The following is a 15916-nucleotide window of genomic DNA, read 5'->3' as shown; positions in this document are numbered from 1 at the left end:
CCCATCAGCCAATCATATATCCCCCCCCCGGCTTCATTTTCATATTCTTATTGGGCTAGGTAAGTGTCAATCAACATGAAGCTCTTGTACTGCGTAGTGAAGGCGGGCTTTTAGTCTATAACCAACCAATTCGGTACTGTATTGTAGCGGAACACACTCTGGTCCTGGAGTTCTTGGTTACTCTCTATGGTTCCAGGGCGAAGAAACGCTGAGATCTTCGGCCCGTAGGGACAGGAAGTGACGTAAGGATGGCGGAGGGGCGCGAGGTTTCAAGATGGCGGGGGCTGGTGGGCTGATTGAGAGGCAGAGGTGAAGGGCCCTACGAAGTCAAAGAGGCCGAGAATCGTCCCCTCCCCGCTTCTCATAGCCCCAGGAGCCCAGCAGAAGTGTGAGTGTGCGGGATCGTTCCGCTCCGTTTCTTCATCTTTCCCGTCTCTTCCCGGGGCCCGCGCGGTTGCCTCGGGGACACCAGGCCCTTCCGCCCTGCTCTTCCTCTCAGCAGTTGAGGTCTCCGCGATCGCGGACTAGGGGATCCGCTGGGGCGGCGCGGCGTCCAGCGGTCAAGCGGCTGACTTCGCCCGGGTCGGTCAGCGCCGCCTCCTGACGTTGCCCGGTTGGTTGCCTTAGGCTTGATGTCCTGCACCTCGAGGCAGGGTCAACTGTCGCTGTGGTTTTGGCAGTTGCTAATGCTGTTGGCTCCTATGGTGGACCTGGGCTCCATCCCTTTGTAGCCTCTTGACTGTTGAGAGTTCCCCTGAACAGCGCCGTGACCCGATTTCCCTATCACCTCTGCTTTGAGATAGAAAAGTAGTCTGTGCATGCAAACTAAGACTCCAGTGTCTTCTGTAAAAATTTTCTGTACTTCGTATCTATTCTAGGTTTCAGGTGTGGGAGAGGAGGGTTAAAAACACGGGCCTGAGGGTAATTGAAAGAGGGAGGCAGAAAAGATACAGGCCATCAAAGATGTAAGAGCTTCTATTTCTGCTAATTTTGCTTGTTTCCGCTTCCTTCTCCCTCGCTCCCGGTTTTTCTGAGAAGGAAACCCTTGACAGGGCAAATCGGTTGCCACTGGAACAGCTTGGAAGCTTTTAGCAGAAAACAAGGCAGTTGAACAGTTGCTGAAAGATGCATTCACCAATAAACTTGCCTGACAGAATCTTCATGAAGGGAAGGTGTAATTCTGTGGTCTGCTAAAAAATCTACCTCATGATCTTACCTTTCCCACGCTTGAAAAGTGTCTGCTTTCAAAAGGAAGGAAATTTATCACCCTTTATTATTGGAAAGAGCAAGTATCAAAAAGCTAAACCTCATTCATTTGGAATGACAGGAAGAAGGGATATAATAGTGTTTCGGTTAATTAAAATGTTGATTTATAAAATAGGTTCCCTCAAACACAGTTATCCCTTTCGGTTACCTTAAAAAATACAAATCAGGAGTCAAGTAGGCATTATTAATAAAATATCTTAATGTTGATGTTTTTAGAAGATCTCTCATATAATATCAATACTTTATTTTGAATATTTGTGTTTTTAGTTATGGTTTAAGCTTCTGCTTGAGCGTCAGGAATTACATCTGAATTAGAAATAAATCTGAATTAAATAGGCTTAAATTAATGAGTTCTTACTGTCTTAGAGATGATGGGAATACATGCCAAGAAACCGTGGAGAGAGGCAAGGCTGAGCTATTTGTCGTTGAGCCCAGATCATTACTCTGTTCCCTTTTTATTCCTTTTTCCACCCTACATGTAAATAAAGGGAGGATATAGGAAAAGAACTAATGGCTTCTCATCTACATGGTTTATGTCATATTGTTGAGGCATTTTTTGATTGATTTTTTTTAATTGATGAGTCAGTGCTGTGATCCAGAAAAGAAAGTTAATTGACGACTTAATGATATTCATAGTGGTCTTCAGACCCATTACCATTATGTTATAAATAATAATAGGAATCTAATTTTTTGTGGTTAGAGAAGTTGAGGCTGTCTTTCCTGCACACTAAAGTCAAAACTAGGGAAAGAACAAGATCTTAATAATAAAAGTTTCTTTTCAGAGATTGGTTGGAAAAAAATTTTATAAATATAAAAAGGAAGAAGTTTTGTAAATCTAGGAAAAATAAGCTATTTTTTTGTCTTTGCAGGTTTTTAGGTTTTGTTTTTGTTTTGTTTTTTAAACAAGCAAGTAAACCACACAAATTGTCAACATGGGACGGAGATCTACATCATCCACCAAGAGTGGAAAATTTATGAACCCCACAGACCAAGCCAGTAAGTGTCCATTAATGTGGAATGATGAAGAAGAGGGGTGGTGAAAACTGTAAGCTTTAGGGAGTGTACTTTATTATTTCTTAATTATAAGATCAGCAGTGTTAGGAGGTGTCAGTTGTATAAAGTTGTCTAGTGTTCTAGTGGGCACATGATTAAAACTTTTAAGCATGAAAAAAAATTAGTACCCGTGTTTCTAATTTGATTGACTTGCAAAGTAGAATTGGCAATTCTCTTTGTATTTGGAATTTTGAACAAATTGTTTTGCAAGTTCTTATTTAGTATTTTATGACATCTTTGCAGATTCATAGTTATTTTTTAAGGAACTTAAAAATGTCTCGAGACATTTTTGGTTGACATGATTGGAAGGGTGCTATTGGCATCTAGTGGGTAGAGGCAAGAATGCTGCTAAATATCCTACAGTGCACGGGGCAACCTCCGACAGTAATCTGTATTAAATTGGAGGAAATGCTAATGTTCAGGATTTTAAAGTTTTATATTCTTCCTCTCTCCCTCTTTTAAGGAAAAGAAGCTCGGAAGAGAGAATTAAAGAAGGTACGATTTCAGAAGCATCCTGTTAGATATAAATGTAGTTTGGCACATCTTGTTATTTGAGATGAGTGGATTTAGAAAACATTTCCAGTTATTTTCCAGAAAAGATATTTTATGCTTCTCATAACAAACCGTAAGATTTACTAAGCCAAAATACTGTACTTAGAAACTGAACTGAAATAATTTTGTAGATGAGCTCATGATGGGTTACTGTAACATGGTTTATTTGATTACCCTTCCCAGTGACTTAAATAAATACTTAAAAAAATAATTCTCTTTTGCTATTTATTATAACATACTGCTTTGTTAGAAGCCACTGAGTTAGTGAATGGAAGTAAATGTGATGATAAATAGCTTTGTACATCCATTTTCTTGACTATGTAGTTGTTGAGTTTGTGGCAAAAAGCTTCCCCAGAATAAGAAAGGGTTTACTTTTTAGTATCATACCTTAACACATTGAGAGAACCTAGTTTTTTAATAGTTTTCAACTGTTTATTCTTGTTTCATTGCTGACATTAAATTTCTGCAAAATTTTTCTCTAATGTATAATTTTAGAATTTAGCTGCAAACTTTGTTTTAAGAAAAAAAACCCTTAAAATACTTAAGTAACTGCTAAGTCTCACAAGGTTAAAAAGAAATACTTGCCTAAGAAAACACTTCTAATAAATAACATTTATCTTTTTGTCTGAAGTTGAAACATTTTGGGGAATAAGAAATTAATTACATAACTCTGTTTCTGGTGGTTGAAACAAGTGATCAGAAACCAAGGAGAAGTTCAGCTTCAGTTTACATGGATTGTTGAAACAAATTGAAACGAAAACTCAGGAGTGTTCAGCTTCTTTAAATTCTGCTCTTTTTTCATTTTTCTAAGAACAAAAAACAACGCATGATGGTACGAGCTGCAGTTTTAAAGATGAAGGATCCCAAACAGATTATCCGGGACATGGAAAAATTGGATGAAATGGGTAAGAATTTATAAAGGGCTGGATTTTACAACAGGGATAATAGTCTGATACATAGAGGCAGGCAGGTAATGAGTGAAACAGCACAGACACAAGAAATATAGAAAAGCTTATGGCATGTGATGCTTAGATTTAGTTTTAGAGTTAGAAGAACAGTGGGGTGAGGGGCTATTACAAACTGGAAAGCTCATCTAGAATAAGAGGGAAGCCATTCTTTAGCTTTAGCTAATTGTTTTTTATAAGTTAACAAAAGCCCAGTTTGGCTTGCTCATTTTTTTAAGAGAATACTAAGTCTGGATTTTGAAATCACCTTGGGGTTTTTTTGTTTTGTATTTTAATATTGGCAACTACCATTTAAATCTAAATATTGGACCACCGTGAATATAAGTCAATTTCCCATCTTTTCCAATGAGAAGATGCAAAGATAATTGACCACTTAGTAAGGATATAGAAGAAATCAAATACTTAAAATCAAATTTTAAAACTATCGTATTAGGATTTCTTCCTTTTTCACACTTAACAGAATAATTGTATCCAGTCTCATCATGTGCATCTTCAATATCACTGCTTTGTCATAACTGGAATCACATGAAATAATTGCATATTGTCTTTTCTTGTATCTGAGTTGCTTGAGAATCATCTGTGATGCTGCCATTGGAAGTTTTATCCTAACTCACAAAAAAGTTTCTTTAGTTTAACCAAAACCTCTTCAAAATAGAATGCAGTTTTACCAAGTTCCAAAGATCCTATAACATATTTAATTAACCTTTACTTCCCTTATTTATATACTTTATACTTGCAGGTATGTGAGGGAAAAAATCCTAGAAAGTATTTTTAACAGAACATTATACAATTAAGTAAAAGTAGGAGTCAGAATGGTGCAAAGTGGCTTTAGATAGTTATAATTAATACAGAGGACGAGTCACAAAATGGATTCCATATTCAGCCCATTCTCTTAACTTTAGAACATGGAGTTTTTCATTTTCCTTTTTTTTTTAGTAGCTTTCAAACATCCAAAAATAAAATAGTCTAGCTAACTCCATGCTTTTCAGCTGTCAAATTTTTGCCAATTCTGTCTTCTGCCCCCTGCGGTTTTTTTTTTAATTTCATGTTAAAGTGATCTTTACAAGTTTTGTTTACAAAGGTTTCCAAACGAGTTTGGTGGTTTGCCTAAAAAACAGAGACAGTGAGTAAAAGAGATACAGTGGAACTTCTCAATGATGCATTAAATGGGGTTCAAAAAAATCCAGTTATGTGGGGTTATGGTATTACAAGCTTTCTGAAATAATGTGGCAGAGCCTCTGCAGCCAGCCTGGGCAAGAGTTCTGGGTCAGGCTGTATCATCTTGCGTCTTTCCCAGTTCAGCTATAACTGATTCCACTTGTTGCCTGTTCTAAATATTGGTAGGGACAATTCCTAGCCCTAGGATGTCAGGATATTACCTACTGAATGACCCCAAATTGTATAGTAATAACTGAGGTTTATTGAGCTCTTACCTTGCTACATACCAGGTTTTTTCCCCACGTTTTCATTTAATCTTCATGACAACTGTTTTGGGTAGGTGTATTGCCCCTATTTTACAGATGAGGAAACTCAGGCACAGAGACGTTATGTACCTTTCTCAAGGTTATACTGTTAGGAAGTGGCAGAGCTGGGATTTAAAGTCAAGCATTTAGCACTTTCATTAATCACACTAGGAATAGTGTGGTTTGAGGCCATACTTCTAGTTTTGAGTAAGTCATCAAGGTTAATAGTTAATAGGATTTAAGAGAGATGACAATTAAGCTTGTGATTCTTTTAAGAAAAAGGAAGGAACACTATTCATCACAGCTCTAATTACAATTTATAAAACTCAATACAAACTAAGCAGAAAAAAGTATACCTTGACTCCCATAATTGGGAGATTCTGGAGGGAAGCTTGTCTCAAAAACCCAGATATCATTAGCAAGACTGTCCAGCTGTCTGACCACTCTCTGTCAGCATACTGCTAGTGAATTTCTTGGTATAGAAGGTGGAATATGTGTGTGGAATTAGTGGTGGTTGAGAGATGAGGCCATAGACTGCTCTAGTTTTATTTCATTCCTGCTTGTGAGAGCTTCTCTCTCCCATATTTAAAATCTCAGAGGAGGATCTGGTCCCAATTTGGATCGTATGCCGATTAATCTCTGAGTCAGTTAGTGGCAAGGGGGATGGAGGGAGGCAGGTATGGTTGACTAGGCAGGCCTGGGAGTCCTGTGCTAATCTCTCTTGGTCCCTTTTAGGGACCTGAAATTAAGCCCCATGTTGAACACATGGGAGAGAAAGACTTATATGGTAGCTAAACAAGGAATACTAACCCATATAAAAGTAATAGTTGAGTGGTAAGCCAGACACCACTGGATATTTTATTTGTGTTCTCATTTGATCATCAGAGCTTGATTGTGAAGTAGTTGATGTCTCCATTTTCCAGATGAAGAAGCTGAAGATCAGAGAATTCAAGTAAAATGCCAGAGATCTCAGAATTAAATGACAGAGCCAGTGTAGCATGTAAACCCAGGTTTGTCTGACTGAAGCTTCACTATATCAGGTTGTTAGCATAGAGGAGTGAAAATTGATTTTTATTACAATGATGATAAAGTCAATTAGGTGACATTTCTTAGAAAAGGAAGTAAAATTAATGGCCTTCTTAAAGGGGTGGAATTTTAATAAATAGTGCATTTCTTTTGACAAGAATATATCTGGTGTCTGGATCCTTTTGAAAAGTTTTAACATATAAGGAGATTTTTATTAAATGATATAGTCTGTTGATACCTAGACAAAGTGACTTTTTTGTATTTAATTTCATAATCTGCTCTTTTCTCTCAGAGTTTAACCCAGTGCAACAGCCACAGTTAAATGAGAAAGTGCTGAAAGACAAGCGTAAAAAGCTACGTGAAACCTTTGAACGTATTTTACGACTCTATGAGAAAGAGAATCCAGATATTTACAAAGAATTGAGAAAGCTAGAAGTAGAATATGAACAGAAGAGGGCTCAACTTAGCCAATATTTTGATGCTGTCAAGGTAATCAAGTTTCTTTTCAGAGCTAAACTAAAACTTTATGTTTAGATCTGCTCTTAAAGTTGTTCATGGGAGACCTGATCGTGTTGAACCACCTCCTCTTGGCAGTTTCTTGTCAACTAAACATACACCTACCCCATGAGCCAGCAAATATAAATCTGTGTATTTATACAAGAGAAGTTGATCTACCTGCCAATACAGTAATAGCTGAAGAGTGGAAACAGCCCAGCTGTCCATGAAGAAGATCATGGATCAACTGTTATATATTCATAAAATTGAATACTACTCAATGATAAAAAGGAATGATCAACTGATACTCAAAACAACATGAGATTTAAACAAATTTTTTTAATGGATAAATCTCAAAAACATGCGATCCTTTCTTCATGGTTATGATTCCACTGAACACCAGCAAAACTAATTTATGGAGGAAAGATTTTGTATCAGTGGTTGCCTTGGGACAGTGTTAGGGATTGATTGGGAGGGAGTATGAGGTATATGCATTTGTCAAAACTCATTGGATTTGTACATTTCATTGTAAATTTTGCCTCAAAATAAAAATGTAAAAAAAAAACAAATGGTATAATTTTGGTAAAGTAGATAGTATGGGTCCCATTTTATAGATAAGGAAGCTAAGGTAACCTGCTTAAGTCATACAGCTCATATGTGACAGAAATTCAGCAAAGGCAGACTAATTTTAGAGCCCACGCTCTACCACTGAATATATGTTATTCCGAAGTTTCAGTTGATTGGCAGTCTTTAGAAATGTTGACTTGCAGCTTTGTATTCTTGTTTTTCATGATATTTGTGTTAGGTGGAAAGCAAATCCAGGTTCTGAAACAGCTGATGTTGAATTTTTAGTGTTGAGTTTGGGGATTACTCTTATCTATTGAAAGATTCTCCCTGTTTCAGAATGCGCAGCATGTGGAGGTGGAGAGCATTCCTTTGCCAGATATGCCGCATGCTCCTTCCAACATCCTGATCCAGGACATTCCACTTCCTGGCGCCCAGCCGCCCTCCATCCTTAAGAAGACTTCAGCCTATGGGTAAGGAAGTGGTAACAGAGTCAAACAGCGTGTAGTAGAAGCGTCTCTTGACTGTCCTGTGCCAAAATTAATGCAGTGGGAAATAAAGGACAGTGGGGATGTAAGCAGTTCCTCATTCGATTAGATATGAAATGAGAAATCCTTTGAAAATTGTTCAGAAGAGGAAGTAGATACCTCATTAATGTGATTACTGTACATTTTCTTTACAGACCTCCAACTCGGGCAGTTTCTATACTTCCTCTTCTTGGACATGGTGTTCCACGTTTGCCCCCTGGCAGGAAGCCTCCTGGTCCTCCCCCTGGTCCACCTCCTCCTCAAGTCTTGCAAATGTATGGCCGTAAAGTGGGCTTTGCCCTAGATCTTCCCCCTCGTAGGCGAGATGAAGACATGTTATATAGTCCCGAACTTGGTAAGGAGTTCCTTTTGCTCTTAGAACCTTTCCACTATCATTTTTTATGTTGGCTGTTGAACCATCTTGTTCACCACCCTCAGAGCTTGGGAAATAAATGAGGATAGCATGTACATACCAACAGATGGATAAATCATAGAATCTACCCAAGTAAAAGCAGCATGCATAAGGAAGTATGGAAATGTTTGTTGTGTTTTAAATTAGACTTCTTGAAGATGTCAGTCTCTTACCATCAATTCCTTAAGACCTGGATAACTTGGATACCCGCTTCCCTTTTAGCTTTATCATTATCAGACTAGAGCATCATTGTATACAGTCACAATGATTGTGTATGTGCATGTCTGTATGTAACCTTCTAAGTAGAATTTGTTTTCAAATTTGAACCTTTTAGAAAAAAATCTTACATTATCAAAAAGAATTTAAAACGATTGTCAAGTGAAAATATTGTCAGACTATATGAATAGCTGAGATCATACATAGAAATTTTTAAAACAAATTATTTTGAGTTAAATAGCCTGATTTTCTGTATTTGGGGGTGCCATGTAGTGGAGGATCCACATGTATAACTTGTTCCCGGCTTCCTCCTCCCTTTTCAGCTCAACGGGGTCATGATGATGATGTTTCCAGCACCAGTGAAGATGACGGCTATCCTGAAGACATGGATCAGGATAAGCATGACGACAGTACTGATGACAGCGACACTGACAGATCAGATGGAGAAAGTGAAGGGGATGAATTTGTGCACCGTGATGATAATGAGAGAGAAAACAATGAAGAAAAGAAGTCAGGTATGTGCAGATGAAAATTCCATGATATTGATCAATAAGAAGCACACAAGCCTAAGGTCCTGATTTATTAATGGATCTGTGAAGGCAATTGTGAGGTCCTTGAAAGGAGGGATCAATGCTTTATTCATCTTTATATTTCTAAAATCTCAAAGTTGTTGACACATAATAAGTACTAGATGGATAATTATGAGGGGGAAAAAAAATCTAAGCAGTATATGTAATTTAAAAAAAAAGCCTATGTGGTAAAGTCCACTTTTGGGGGAAAAGATAGCTATTCTTAGCTATTCAACAGCATAAAGATGTTCTGTCATGGATATGTATAGGAAAGAGAGAATAACCACATAATTGTATCAAGAAAACCACATGGTTTTTAATGAGTCCGTTTAAATATCTACATTCAAAGCCCTTTAAATTTTCTGTGCTCGTGGTATCTTACATGAACGAGAACCATAGTTAACATAAAGGTACACCTGTGAGTAGAGTCATGATTTAATGGAAACATGTCTTACTTATAATGTGTGTTATGTGTTTGTTTGATTATGATAAATTCAGACTGAGTTACATATACTTTTAGAAAGAAGCTATGGCATTCATCAAGAAAATTTACAAAATGTATAGTTTGTCACATTTCAGTAGTCTTGGAGCTTCTTTGGTAATTGTTTTTGCAGGCTGCAACACAGTATATATTAGTAATACTACTGATATTAGTATTAATAATGATAAATTTTTCTCCTGATATTTCTTAAGAATCATTATTGCAAACCAGAAAGCTAGTTTAAAGGGGTGGATAGAGCTGGTAATGAAAAATGATAGAGGACACTTAAGGTAGGACCTAGTACTTTAAAATATCAATAGAAAGTTGCTAGAGCCACAGCAGTTCTTTTTTTCTCTAGACTGCGATCATTTGCCTCATTTTCCTTTTTTTCAGCCAACTAGTTTTTTTTGTTTGTTTTTACTAGTTAGTTTTTCTTATATATATTCATCAGTGCACATGTGCTGGAAATGGTTATCCTAACTATAATTTGACATTCAGCTAATAATTGAGTTTCTACTATATGCAAGGCATTTTTCTAGACACTAAGGATGCAGAGTAAATAATACTGAAGCCCTGCCCACGTGGAACTTCTATCCTCCTGTAAATGTTTACCGTCTAAGAATAAGAATGCTCCTAATACTGCACCATTTAGCATGTTTAGGTGTCTAGTGGAGAGCCCTTGTCAGGTTGAGAAGTTTCCTTCTAGTCTAAGTTTGCTAAGAGTTTTTATTATAAATACTTCGTAAGTATCTGTTGGGATGTTATTATTTTTCTTTCAGTTGTTTATTGTAATGAATTATATTCATGGCTTTTCTAATGTTAAACCATTTTGCATTTCTGGGACCAATGCTGCATGTTTATGATGTATTTTTCTTTTAAAACACTATTGAATTCAATTTGCTTGTATTTTATGTTGGCCAGCAGGTTAGTTTTGGTATTAGGGTTATGCTAGCTTCAAGTTGTGGGTAGCATTCCGTCTTTTCCTGTGCCCTTTTACAGTAAATTTCTGTAACTTAACGTTTGGCTGAATTTTCTCGTAAAATTATTTGGGCCAGGTGCCTTTGAGGGGCTTGCTCTTTGACTACCATTTTAATTTTTTTATGTTCTGATCTTATCACTTCTTTGACCAATTATAAGTAATTTATATTTTTCTAGAAAATCATCTATTATTTTAATCTGGGTGTTTGATTTTATTGGCATAAAGATGTTAATAGTATTCTTTAAATTTTTTAAATTTGTAACTTTGAAATCACTGTAGCATATATTTACCATCAGTTGGCATTTGATTTACTATCTTTAATATGGCTATGTCTCTCTGCCAAGTAGTGGGAAGCAATTATATCTAGTACTTTATAGCGTTTGTCTTATAGTAAGCATATACTGAATTTTGTTGATCCCAATCCACTCCATTCTCCCTTCTCTGACCCTTTAGGTCTGAGTGTGCGATTTGCAGATATGCCTGGGAAATCAAGGAGGAAGAAGAAGAAGAACATGAAGGAGCTGACTCCTCTTCAAGCCATGATGCTTCGAATGGCAGGTAAGGCAGGGAAAGAACAGCGAATCACCTTTTGGTATTTCCTCCTGCCGGTTGCTTTACATATATTTTCCTATTTAATATGTCAGCAATCAAGTAATAAATCCTTGTTTTTCAAAAGTCAAGGTTTGGAGACATAATCCTTGTTTTTCAAAAGTCAAGGTTCAGCTGCCCAAAGTTACATGACTAGTAAGTAGTTGGACTGGCATTTAAGTTCAGGTCTGTCTTGTTCTAAAACTTGGGCTCATTCCACTCTGCTACACTAGCATGGATAAGTAGAATACTATTTTATTCTTGCGTTATCTAAGTATTTTATTGAAGAAGACTTGATTGTTAATTTTAAGAAAGCATTTATTGAGCATGTGTTTCAGGCATCGCTGTTTTACAGGCTGTAAGAAATGAGTCAACTCCATGTGCCTGGTTTAAAATTTCTTTCAGGTCAGGAAATCCCTGAGGAGGGACGAGAAGTAGAGGAATTTTCAGAAGACGATGATGAAGATTCTGATGATTCTGAAGCAGAAAAGCAGTCACAGAAACAGCATAAGGAGGAATCTCTGTCTGATGGCACATCTTCTGCTGCTTCACAGCAGCAGGCTCCTCCACAGTCTGTTCCTCCTTCTCAGATACAAGCACCTCCCATGCCAGGACCACCTCCTCTTGGACCACCACCTGCTCCACCTTTACGGCCACCTGGACCACCTACAGGCCTTCCTCCTGGACCACCTCCAGGTAAGTACTTACACGTTGTAAATAAATAAGTCTAAATGTGGTTAAAATGAAGTTATTTCAAAAAATATACATCATTAGTGTTGATGATTTCTTGTTTCCTCCTCGTGTAATTCCCTAAGAAATCAAGATTCTCAAAGGATAAGCACAACTTGCTCATTCCTACAACATTGTTTGCAAGTCATAGTGCTTCTGACAGCCATCTTTTTCTCCAAAGCTCTTCCTTTTTCAGGGTTAGTTCTGATTTTAGTCGGCAGAAACCTGGAGTATGTAACTGGGAGTTTCTTTAGAATTAGTTTTTTTTTTGGTTTGTTTTGCGGTACACGGGCCTCTCACTGTTGTGGCCTCTCCCATTGCGGAGCACAGGCTCCGGACGTGCAGGCTCAGCGGCCATGGCTCACCGGCCCAGCCGCTCCGCGGCACGTGGGATCTTCCCAGACCGGGGCACGAACCCATGTCCCCTGCATCCACAGGCGGACTCTCAACCACTGCGCCACCAGGGAAGCCCAGTATTACTTTTTAATATGACAAGTTGACCCAGTTCTGAGTTGGTAGCAAGCAGGACTAGAGCACAGTAAATACTGTTGTGTATCCTTCTTTGGTTGGGAGTTTTTGGATATCAGTGTAATCATTATAGTTAGAGACAGAGTCATCAGTGTTAATCAAGTCTTTGGCTTAAAAGTTTAAAAAAGTTTATTTACAATTTGAAACAACATGTAAAACTTGTTGGCTAATTATGATTTTAGTCCTTCATCCTGTAGTCAGCCAATTAAATCTTCAGTTGAATTCATCCTCTTCTGATTGGTGCAAAGCAAAATTACCTTTCTTAGGACATTCTCAGTGGTCTTTGTCTGTATATCTTAATGAGTTTCAGGGGATCCTTAAAGCACCCTGCTCTATATTCCATTTTCAGCTTATATTGGAACCATTTAAGAAGTCTCATCTTCATATATTTCCAGCCCAGCAGAGCTGTGATTTTGTCAGTGCTGGGAAATAAAGAGAAATGGTCCATAATAAATGTTGAAGTTACCTGATTTCAGGTTAACGTGATAAGTTAAACTAAATCTCAGTCACCTTATACCGCAGTTACTACTTCGAATATATTTGTTTGACATTAACTAATCACTTTTCTCTTTTTAGGAGCTCCTCCATTCCTGAGACCACCCGGAATGCCAGGGCTCCGAGGGCCTTTACCCCGACTTTTACCTCCAGGACCACCACCAGGTCGACCCCCTGGCCCTCCCCCTGGTCCACCTCCAGGTCTGCCTCCTGGCCCTCCTCCTCGGGGACCCCCACCCAGGCTACCTCCCCCTGCACCTCCAGGTGAGGCATTGATTTCTATGACAAAAACTTGTCTACTATATATCTCATTTGCTCTAAGACATTTTCACATTTCAATATCCTGAAATCAAGGGGTATCTTAAAATAGTGGTTTTTATTTGCTTTTGGCGTAGATTGAAGTTGAGTTCTTCCAGATGGTATTTGCCTTTGATTCTACCTATCACATGAGGGACTTTTTCCACCCAGAGAACACTTTGGATTAAATTCTTCATTTAAGACTTTTTTTTTAGGACTACACTTAGAATTGTGAAGTCATGCCATACATCTGCATGAGTATCAGTTGAGTTTACAATCACAAGGGAGATGTTTTTTTCCATTCTCTTTACCCAGTATCAAGGTTAGATATGCAAATTTCCTTGTGATCTTCTTAGATGTGACAGGTATGTATGGTTTACTACACTGACTGTCTCAGTTTAATGTGAAGGTCTCCTTTTAAGCTCCTCAGCTTGGACTTGAACTTTTTTTCTCTCTCTCAGTGGTATTTGGAATAATTATGAGTCTGTATAAGCAATAGCATCTTAGGTTTGATGAAATTTGGTATTTTATAATCACAATCTTAGAAGAGGCATTTGGAGAAATTAAATCTGCACTTCCTGGTAAATGATGATGGTATGTCTGAGCCAACAATAAGACGTGAATTCTTTTCCAGTAATGGTGACATTTTGTGATTAGATTTTCTCATCCCAGGGTTAAAATTATATTTCCTATCCATTGAGTTACCTTTTGAGGGGGAGAAGTGTTGTGCAAATCAGTAAATAACGGATGAGAATCAAATCCCCAACCTTCGTTCTGATAGCATCTGCGATCTACAGGTAGAATAGAATCTTGGGCTGTCAAATTTCAGATTTGACAATTTGAGATCATATTTGAAACCAGTTGATGTTGTTAATTTTACTTTATAAGTTTAAAGGAGCACATTACTGAGAGAGGAAAAAACATAAGTACAGGGATACAAACAGAAGGTGAATACTGTTTTATAAAAGATATTCTTTACTATCAGAATATATTCCTGAGTTTCAAATAGCAAACAACATGATTTATTTTCTATAAATTTTCCATTTAAAAAAATTGTCAACCTATGTTTTTAACATCCTTAATAGTAGTTAAATTTTATCCTTGTGGTATTCATCTGCCCGTTTTCTCCTTCATTTAGGTATCCCTCCACCTCGTCCTGGCATGATGCGCCCACCTTTGGTGCCTCCACTTGGACCTGCCCCACCTGGGCTTTTCCCACCAGCTCCTTTGCCGAACCCGGGGGTTTTAAGTGCTCCACCCAACTTGATCCAGAGACCCAAGGCGGATGATACAAGTGCAGCCACCATTGAGAAGAAAGCCACAGCAACCATCAGTGCCAAGCCACAGATCACTAATCCCAAGGCAGAGATTACTCGATTTGTGCCCACCGCACTGAGGGTACGTCGGGAGAATAAAGGGGCTACTGCTACTCCCCAGAGAAAGTCAGAGGATGATTCTGCTGTGCCTCTTGCCAAAGCAGCCCCCAAATCCGGTCCATCTGTTCCCGTCTCAGTACAAACTAAGGATGATGTTTATGAAGCATTCATGAAAGAGATGGAAGGGCTGCTGTGACAGCTTTTGATGCTAGAACAGGCTTCTGTTCACATCAGTGGTTCATGGAGAGAGAGGCCCTTATTCAACTTAGGTGAAAGAGCCACTTTCACTGTCAGGGTATTTTTAATTTCAGTTCAAGGAATATCCTAAAGTTTAGCCTTGTTCAGAATTTACTGCATATAAAAGAGGGTATTTCATTCAAAATAGATTGGTTATTGAAGCAGTGCTGCTAACATCCATCCCCTTTCATACCACCATTTTCATCCCACTTCTTCCCCTACTCCAGTTCCTTGGAAACTTGTCATCAAGGGGATCTTTGTTACTTATTTGTTTTGATTCTCGTGTGCTGTGGACACTGGAGTAGAGATTTCTAAAAAACCAGTTTATTTCACCCCATCTTGCCTTTCATGTTTGAGTTATTTTTAATGTTTTCTTGTAAATATTTTGTAATATTGTAGTGAAATGGGTCACAATGTCATTTCCTAATACAAAGCAAGATATGTGGGAAGAAAATGTACAATTCTTTGATTAAAATTATTTCCCACTGACCTAAACTTTAAGTGTTTCATGGAATAAATAAATAAATGTTCTACACCAAGACATCCTCTGTGTTACTGATAATGTATAAACATAATATCTGTTTTATGGGCAGAAAAGAAGCAAGTATTTAAAACTTGGGTTTAAGGAACTACCATTTCTGGTATGGAATGAGAATTTTATTGAAAACGTGGTTAACATGTTAAGTTTTAAATTTTAAAGGATGAAGAAGAGATAATTATTTTCCTTTAGGTTTATTATATGTTAGCTTTGGAGAAATTGAGAGGGTTTATATATTGCTAAAAAGATGAGTCGTCTTCTCAAAGATTACTTTCTTCTCCAGAGCTTTGTGAACTGATACTAGTGAATGGCAAAAGGTTCTTTTAAATCATTTCTAAACTATCAGTCAGAAAAGGCTGCTACTTTTTCTTTTTTGAATTTGTCATTTATATGAGCCTTTATTATTAGAAGCACAGAAAATGAATGAGAATGTTTAACACTTTTAATTTGCATTGATGCTTTCTTTACGAAGTGTTTTAATAACTAATACCTATCCAGTAATCCTGGGGAGGTATTTTCCCCATTTTACAGAGGCAGGTATTGGAACTAAAGGGCTCGTG

General features: G+C 37.7%; 1 protein-coding gene across 2 annotated transcripts; it reads left to right on the top strand.

Moving 5' to 3' along the window:
- The first annotated feature begins 139 nt into the window (after positions 1-139).
- WBP11 (WW domain binding protein 11) lies at positions 140-15359 on the top strand. 2 transcript variants are annotated; one of them, XM_067695751.1, is made up of 12 exons: positions 140-242; positions 2136-2262; positions 2783-2814; positions 3683-3776; positions 6618-6814; positions 7724-7857; positions 8067-8266; positions 8863-9054; positions 11022-11126; positions 11562-11852; positions 12990-13172; positions 14344-15359. In XM_067695751.1, the coding sequence occupies exons 2-12, from the start codon at positions 2199-2201 to the stop codon at positions 14775-14777; spliced, it is 1926 nt and encodes a 641-aa protein (XP_067551852.1). In that variant the 5' UTR covers positions 140-242; positions 2136-2198; the 3' UTR covers positions 14778-15359. The 2 variants fall into 2 exon arrangements, with proteins under 2 accessions (XP_067551852.1, XP_067551851.1); XM_067695750.1 differs by lacking the exon at positions 140-242 and adding an exon at positions 249-388.
- Positions 15360-15916: the final 557 nt, after the last annotated feature.

This window comes from Pseudorca crassidens, chromosome 11 (assembly GCF_039906515.1).
Source record: "Pseudorca crassidens isolate mPseCra1 chromosome 11, mPseCra1.hap1, whole genome shotgun sequence".
Classification (NCBI taxonomy): domain Eukaryota; kingdom Metazoa; phylum Chordata; class Mammalia; order Artiodactyla; family Delphinidae; genus Pseudorca; species Pseudorca crassidens.
This window is presented reverse-complemented; position numbering and strand designations above follow the sequence as displayed.

Excerpts from the sequence above, each read along its gene's own strand:
- WBP11 (XM_067695751.1), top strand. The coding sequence starts at position 2,199 with ATGGGACGGAGATCTACATCATCCACCAAGAGTGGAAAATTTATGAAC. Across the intron at positions 8,267-8,862 it reads GTTATATAGTCCCGAACTTG|CTCAACGGGGTCATGATGAT; the intron begins GTAAGGAGTTCC and ends CTCCCTTTTCAG. Across the intron at positions 9,055-11,021 it reads CAATGAAGAAAAGAAGTCAG|GTCTGAGTGTGCGATTTGCA; the intron begins GTATGTGCAGAT and ends CTGACCCTTTAG.